Source organism: Nannospalax galili, unplaced genomic scaffold (assembly GCF_000622305.1).
Source record: "Nannospalax galili isolate Female #2095 unplaced genomic scaffold, S.galili_v1.0 scaffold583, whole genome shotgun sequence".
Taxonomy (NCBI): domain Eukaryota; kingdom Metazoa; phylum Chordata; class Mammalia; order Rodentia; family Spalacidae; genus Nannospalax; species Nannospalax galili.
The window spans coordinates 284,336-292,874 of NW_008349469.1; the positions used below are offsets into that span (position 1 = coordinate 284,336).

General features: G+C 34.1%; 2 protein-coding genes across 2 annotated transcripts; both read left to right on the forward strand.

Moving 5' to 3' along the window:
- The first annotated feature begins 224 nt into the window (after positions 1-224).
- Positions 225-1,166, forward strand: LOC103745042 (olfactory receptor 8K3-like). The gene has a single exon (XM_008846941.1). It carries the CDS (start codon positions 225-227, stop codon positions 1,164-1,166), a length of 942 nt encoding a protein of 313 aa, XP_008845163.1.
- A 5,063-nt stretch (positions 1,167-6,229) lies between these two features.
- LOC103745044 (olfactory receptor 8K3-like) lies at positions 6,230-7,171 on the forward strand. The gene has a single exon (XM_008846942.1). The coding sequence runs from the start codon at positions 6,230-6,232 to the stop codon at positions 7,169-7,171; it is 942 nt and encodes a 313-aa protein (XP_008845164.1).
- The last annotated feature ends 1,368 nt before the right edge of the window (positions 7,172-8,539 follow it).

Consider the following 8,539-nt stretch of genomic DNA (forward strand, 5'->3'; position numbering starts at 1 on the left):
TTTCAGGGGGAATGAACTATATGCATATATGTATGTATGCGTGTATGTTTTACTATGTATATTTATATGTATATATGTATCATTAATGTAAAGATGAATTTATTTTCAGATATTTTATTGGAAACATTTACTATAGTTCAAAAAATAAAAATCATTCCGATGATACTTGAAATCTATTCAAAAGCTTCTGTCTTTATCTAGAGTAGGTTTTCTGAGAAACTTGGATGGAGAGACACAACCTCACAGTGGTGACAGAATTCATCCTGATGGGCATCACTGACCACCCTGAGCTGCAGGCCCCATTATTTGGATTGTTCCTCATTGTCTATCTGATCTCACTGGTGGGCAACTTGGGAATGATCATCCTCACGATGATAGATTCAAGGCTGCAATCACCCATGTACTTTTTTCTCAAACACCTGGCTATTACAGATCTTTGTTATTCAACAGCTGTGGGACCCAAAATGTTATCAAGTTTTGTTGTAGATAAAAACACAATATCTTTCTATTTTTGTGCTGTACAGTTGAGTTTCTTTATTGTATTCATTGTTAGTGAATTTTTTATTCTGTCTGCGATGTCCTATGACCGCTATGTGGCCATCTGTAAACCACTCCTCTACACTGTCTTCATGTCACAAAGAGTGTGTTGGGCGCTAGTCACCATTCCCTATCTCTATGGCATATTTGTGTCTCTTCTCCTTACCATAAAGATTTTCTCTTTGTCCTTCTGTGGCTACAATGTCATCAGTCATTTCTACTGTGACGGTCTCCCCTTGTTATCTTTGGCTTGTTCAAATACATATGAAATCGAAGTGATAACTATAATTTTATCTGTTTTTAATTTGATGTCCTCTCTCCTGATTGTCCTTGTGTCCTACCTGCTCATCCTCATCGCCATTCTCAGAATGAACTCTGCTGAGGGCAGGCGCAAGGCTTTCTCCACCTGTGGGTCCCACCTCACAGTGGTCATCATCTTCTATGGGACTTTGATATTTATGTATGTGCAGCCAAAATCTAGTCACTCCTTTGACACAGATAAAGTGGTTTCTGTCTTTTATACTCTGATTATCCCCATGTTGAATCCCTTGATCTATAGCTTGAGGAACAAAGATGTGAAATGTGCCCTTAGAAAGACAAGAGAAAAATTATGGAGTATCTTCTCCTAGAGGTCAAATGTTATTAAAGATGACCATAATTCACAGCCATTGAGTTGCTAAATAGTTGTAAAGACAAGTATCAATGAAGGTAACTGTAGAGAACACCCTCTTCTTTGAAGCAGAGATGGATTGTAAAGGTAGCAATTGGAGAAATGTCTTAGCATAGAAAAAATGTTTTAGAGTATAAAGACAAAACTAAAGATGTCAGAGTGTTGAATGCTGCAAGTGAGTGAAAACAATATTTGTAAGGATTCCAATTGCTATCATGTTTTGAATATTGCAATACATTGTCTAGTGTCTATGTGTGTCTGGGCTTACTTACTGTGCAAATTCATTCTACAATTTGTATTTACACATCTATGATTTGTGTTTAAATCAAATTTGATTGCCATGTCAGTAGGTGAAGTACATGGCTTGGATATTAATGTCACAGTCACATTAATGTGTTCAAGTATCACTATTCCACAAGTATCTTATGCCCCAATCTCACATCACAGCTTTTACTTTTGTATATGATTCCAATAATGCTTATTATCTAAATGCATTTCATGACTTAATAGCTCACAGTTTCAATGAATGTAATTTAATCTTATTCAGAAGACATACACACACATAAATGCACACACATAAACAAATATAAATGTAATTTTGAGATTTCCATGGAAGTTTGTTATATTTTACTGTCTGGCACTATAGAAGGAGCCAGGGCCTTAGCATGGTTGGCAAGCACTCTACCACAGAGCCACTTCTCTAGTGCTGCAAACCGCATATCACATGCAAGATTAACATAGACAATGAGGAGATATCAGTAAAGTCATTCTGCTGCTTACAAAAATAACAGATATCATAGGAAACTGTGAAATTTTTAAAAGCATTAAATTAATTAAACAAGAGAATACATTCCGTATTAATTAGTGAGCACTGTCCAGATCCAAAAGCATCAACCATTTAGAAAAAAAATTGTGATAGAAGATATTAAGTTGTATAAAATACAGTTTGGATTAAAATATACAATGTATTTTGGTTGTCCATGAATGTATTTTTAGTCACCAGTACTTATGACAGACACGTGCTAAGTAGGCATCATCTCTAATAAAGGAAAGAACTTGATAGGACAGATACAATTTATTTGTAGGAGGCAAATAAGTTGTATGAGCACAACATAAAATTATGAACTTAAAAAAGCTGCACAAATAAGACAAATAAACATGTAAAATTATATGCAAGCTGATGGAAAAATAGCTTACTGAGGTAAATCCACTTGGCATGATGTTAACTATTTGAAGAGGAATAACTTAGTGAAAATTATTAGATTTATAATCTTGTGCAAGCAGCCACTCTGTTCAGTTTTAAAATCATTAAAAGACCCTACTTCCACTTCCTTTGGTATCAAGAAATCATCCTTCCATCCCTATGCATTTTTCTATTCTGGATTTTTTTTTTGCTTGAAGCATTCAAGGTAGAGGTGAAATTAGCTTCCTCAGTGCTTTTAGTTACTGTAATGTACTCAAAATCCTTGCCCGTTACACCATATTTTAGAATTTCATCCCTACTTGAAACTGGTTTTTCTGTGTTTAATATGAGAAACTTCTTAATTGACAATGGGCTTAGCTTTTATTACAGTGGTCCAGGTATGTCACTCTTCATGATGGAGACTTCAGGCTGTTTACTGGCAACATTCCATTTGGCATAACTATGTTCTTAGCAACTGCTCTTCCACATTTTCCTTTGGGAAGACCTAATTCCTTTCCTTTTTGTTATATTCACGTTTTGGGGCTAGAATATTTTGTATTTCTAATTCAATAGGATTCACTCAACATTTGCCTTCTGTGTCTGGTTTAGTTCATTTACAATGATGTTCAGAAAGTTTATTAAAGATATGACACATTTCGATCTAATTCAGCTTTTGTTATGTAACCTTTATAATGTTAATAGCATATTTTTATCTATAGATGGATATTTTAGTATTTTTCACATTTTATCCAGTATCCAGACTTTAGTAAACATGCCAATACTAATATGGCTCTAAGATCCTAATAGCAATAATTTTAGATAGATGCATATATGTGAGATTTTTGGATTGTAAAATAGAATAATCAATCAATAAATAATAATCAATCAATAAACTCATAGTTGAATAACAATCATCCCTGAAGATTACTTTATTATCTCCAGACAATGAATCTCATTAGGCTCACAAATAATTTAGTCATAATCACCAAATTACTTGGAAGATCCTATGGGAGAGTTTCCACAGTTTCACCAAATGCATAAGTTGATCTACAAAACTACCTCTTAAGAATAACACTGGGAAATCAAGACAGTAGTTTCATTGCAGGTAACAGAGATTGAGAACACAGGCCCAGAGATGCCCACCTTTTGTTGCCACCTTGCTGCTGATATGTGGCTCTTTCTGATTCCATTTCTGTTCTTTCTAGTACTCTGGAATTTTTGCAGTAATATTTCCCTTTCATTTTTTCTTCATGTTAACATGGTAACATTTTCATGTGAGAGAATAAATGCTCCTAATTATCTTTGAAAAATTACACAGAAGTATTTTATAGCAAAATTGTTAGTTGTTTATATCTTTGACTAACTGAATCAGATAATATTCCTTTATCTTTTCCCAAATCACATATAAGAGATGTAAGTTTGTATATGTTAAAGAGTTTGGATGAATTACTTGCCAAAAGTAATATTATATACACTGTACTAAAATGTATTATGTATGTACATATATAATTATATGCAAATAAACATAATTTAATGAGATGGCATCCAATAGGAGGTAAATGTAAATAAAGGTCTTGTTTTTTTTAATGATAGACTTTTTAAGGACTTACATTTCTTGTTCTTACCTTTTTCTAATTTTCCAGGTTTTATTTATTCATTCATTTTTCCCCCTCGAGAATCTCTAAAAGTGCTATCCAGGTATTTTGTGAATAAATATGCAGGTATGATTAATTTCTAATGCAATAACTAAAGAAATGGAATTTTCAACTCAGTGTATGCAAAGCATGATTTGAATCTCAGGAAATTTCATCCAGTTTCATGGTAGTAACAAAAATGTTTTTCATTTTGTAGTAAGACCTGGCTAATATTTTCTAAGAGTTTTGAAAATCAGCCTTCCAGTATTTACAAAGGTAGTAACTCTGAAAACTGTATCAGTTTCCTACCCTTGAGTCTTCAAGCTATAGACAGGAAGCAGTTTTAGCTGTCCTTTCTTTTATGAAAACTTCCAATCATCCTACGCAGTTTATTTTTGTTTTCATCATTGCAAACTAAATAAATAAAGGTGGAAATAAAATTTATAGGGTTTCTTTTTGAGTTTCTTGAAGTCATTTCTCTAATGTTTTATACTGTTATTTTTTTATATGGAAGATGTCTTGAGAGGAAATGGCATTATGCAGCCATAAATTAGAAGCAACATTTAAGTGAATAGAGTGCAAATTAATTGTGATCCTCTGTACACGGAATGTTGCAAAGCTGGGTGAGTTCATTGTTTGTTTAAAGTCAACTCAGAATATACCATTTCCATGTTCTCACTAGGAAGTGTTTTGTTTATGTTTATTTTCTTAATTGTTCAACACTTGTGCTTAACTCTTCAAAAAAATTAATAGTTTATACTATTCTACATTTTAAATCTATGGTATGTCTTCACATGCACTATCTTCTACATCAGCTTTGGAAAACAGTTGCAGATTTAACATGCAGGAACACTTCAAATTATATAACTTGTGAAAATGAAACTTTTATTCTAATTTGTCTCCATAGTGCTATGTACCATAGTAAGATATTTGTAGAGCACGCTGTACTAATACTTATTACAAAAATTACAAACGTCTTTCCCCTTTATCCAAAGAAAATTGAGTCTTAATTATTGGCAGTGGTAACTACATCTCTGGCTAATTTGCTGACATTCTATGTCTGTCTTTATGTATAATGTAGACCTGATTTGTAGCAGAAAGTTAGATCATGAGAATTATACTGAAAAATATTTTAGAGGAAAATTTATATGACAAATATAGTTATATCAAGGAGACATATATTTATTTAATTTGCTATAAAGTAGCCAAGTATGATTCAAAAGAAAGCACACTGTTCAGTGCTATTCTTGGTATGGTGGTGGTGGAGATTGAGATATTTCCTGTGGATGACAAACTTCTTGACCTGTTTTTCATCTGTTCATCATTTCAGATCAGAAAAGAGCTCAGTCCTGTTCAGTGGATTCAGCGTAATACACATAAGTAAATACAACTGCTCTTCCGTAAGTTTATGTGTCATTAAAAATTTTCAAAACATACAAGCGTATGATTTTAGAACTATTTTAAGGGTGATAGCTACACTATAGCTTCCAGTTTCTCCTTCATTCTTACCCCAATTCCTGCAAAGCCATGATGTTTTCAAATATGAAAGAGTTTTACATGAAGTATTTCCCAAATTCAACTTTTCACTTTGTTTCTTCATTTAAAACTACTAGTTTGATCTGCTGTAGTATTTTAATCATGTATCTGTCAATATCTTTCAAGAGTTAACAGTGTCAGTTCCCCTGTCTGTAGATGTCAGGGTACTGTAGGTCTGTGTTTCATAGTAGAATACACACACTTTTTGAAAATTTTTCATTAGATAATCTTCTATTATAATTAGCATATATATTTTCCAAATTACTAATGTAGCCATTAAAATTACTATATGTTTATATCCAAAAAAATGAACAGAAAATTCAATTAAGTACATCCAGTGGATGGATATTTACCCCCAAATCTGAAAAACCAAAATATTTTTAGGCATTGAATGATGTTATCTTGTGAATAATGCAGAGCTACTTAAAACCATTGATGCATCGCTACCTCCAGGTCTTTTTAAGTACATATGTGGCAGTGCATTACACAAATAATGTGTGTGTGTGTGTATGTGTGTGTATGATGAAAATTTTAAATATTCTAAATTTAAAAGATTGATGGCATGCTATCTATAATAGTTTGTTTAAAAAATTCTCCAAATAATAATATTTGAAATATTCTGACTATGCTGATGTCTCTATTCAGAATAGATTTTTTTGATCAACCTGAATGGAAAAACACAACCTCACAGTGGTGACAGAATTCATCCTGATGGGCATCACTGACCGTCCTGAGCTGCAGGCCCCATTATTTGGGCTGTTCCTCATCATCTATTTGATCTCAGGGGTGGGCAACTTAGGAATGATCATTCTCACTAATGTGGACTCCAGGCTCCAATCACCAATGTACTTTTTTCTCAGACACCTAGCTATAACCGACCTAGGTTACTCTACAGCTGTAGGACCCAAAATGTTAGTAAATTTTGTTGTAGATCAAAATGTAATATCTTTTTATCTGTGTGCTACACAGCTAGCTTTCTTTCTTCTGTTTATTGCTTGTGAACTTTTTATTCTGTCTGCAATGTCCTATGACCGCTATGTGGCCATCTGTAACCCTCTGCTCTACACTGTCATCATGTCACAAAGGGTATGCTGGGTACTAGTGGCAATATCTTATCTTTACTGCACATTTGTGTCTCTTCTACTTACTATAAAGATTTTCACGTTGTCCTTCTGTGGCTACAATGTCATCAGTCACTTCTACTGTGACAGTCTCCCTTTGTTAATGTTGGTCTGCTCAAATACTCAGGAAATTGAAGTGATAATGTTAGTCTTTGCAGCTTTTAATTTGATGTCCTCTCTCCTGGTTGTTCTTGTGTCCTACATGCTCATCCTCATAGCCATTCTCAGGATGAACTCTGCTGAGGGAAGGCGCAAGGCTTTCTCCACCTGTGGGTCCCACCTCACAGTGGTCACAATCTTCTATGGGACTTTGATATTTATGTATGTGCAGCCGAAATCCAGTCACTCCTTTGACACTGAGAAAGTGGCTTCCATCTTTTATACTCTGATTATCCCCATGTTGAATCCCTTGATTTATAGTCTGAGGAACAAAGATGTAAAATATGCCCTTCAGAAGACAAGGGAAAAAATAAGCGGTGTCTTCTCTTGAAATTCACATAGTATTTGATTTATTCGAACAAGGTTTAAAGTGAACTATTTCTGCTCTTCTGCAGAATGTGGAGTAAACAAAAATGACTCAAGAAATATTTAAACGCCAGCTTTCTTCATAGTAGTCAAATCTCCAATTGCTGTGTAAGTATTAGTGAAGAAAGTAGTAGAGGTCATCCCCTTTTTTCAAAGGACAAATGATCTATGTACATTATAAATGAAGAAGAGTGATCACACAGAAGAATATATTTGAGTAAAAAGTCCTCGAGAGTTGGTAGCTGAGCCTCGTGATGTGTGGGAGTAGGAAGGTTAGGTGTGGAGCAGGATGTAGATGATGATGTCACTCTAGACTCATTCAGTAAATGTTCTAGTATCTATGTGTTTGTGCTCCTTTTAATACAAATACAGTCTCTGCATTTTAGTATGCATACATTTCTATGACCTATGTCAAAAGTAAACTTGATCATGTTGTGAGAAGACCATTGTTTTGTTTGTAAATCAGTCATGTGATCTGCTCAAATTCCCCCATTGCCAAATGGGAATCTGAAAATCCTTCTATTTCACTTCACAGTTTAACTTCCATTTATGCCCTTTACTGAGTGTATTTTGTTGTTAAATAATCCACATTTCCTTTGAGGTATTTTTCTTCTAATTCAGTGCAAAAATACTAATAAATAAAAGCATTACTTCATATTGAGGGTTTAGATTCTTCTACAAACATTTGCATGACTTTTCCTTTCAGTTATTTTTTCTTACTATCTTTGATTTTTATCTGTTTTTCAATAATTTAAATGTCATATTCTTTTTACTATTTCATGCCACGCCTGAATGTATGAAGTAATCTTATTTGTCCCTGGAGAAGAAATTACCCTGAATGTAGTCCATACAACAGTGAATAAACAATATATTGATTCTGACATATCTTCTGTGGTATCTATTTGATAAGCAAACATGTATCTCACAATTTGAAACATGCTATATTTCTAGTAGAAGTGCTGGTGATATGCACAGAAAGACACTGTCATGTATTGTGTACATACCTCTCACATAACCTCCCCAAGCCCCCAAGTTTGCATGAGTACTACCTCTTTCCTGTTCAGATCTCTCCTCATGGTCTAAGAAAATTACCTGCACCACTGATCAAATGCTAATTGCTCTTTGCAATAATAAAAGCATATACATATTATCACATGGAAATATATATTACTGAAGTTTTTTAAAATGATGTTTTTGCAGGGCTGGAGAGATGACTCAGCAGTTAAGAGCACTGACTGCTCTTGCAGAGGACCTGGGTTCGATTCCCAGCACCCACATGGTGGCTACGAACCGTCCTTAACTCCAGTTCTAGGGGAATCCGAAGCCCTCTTCT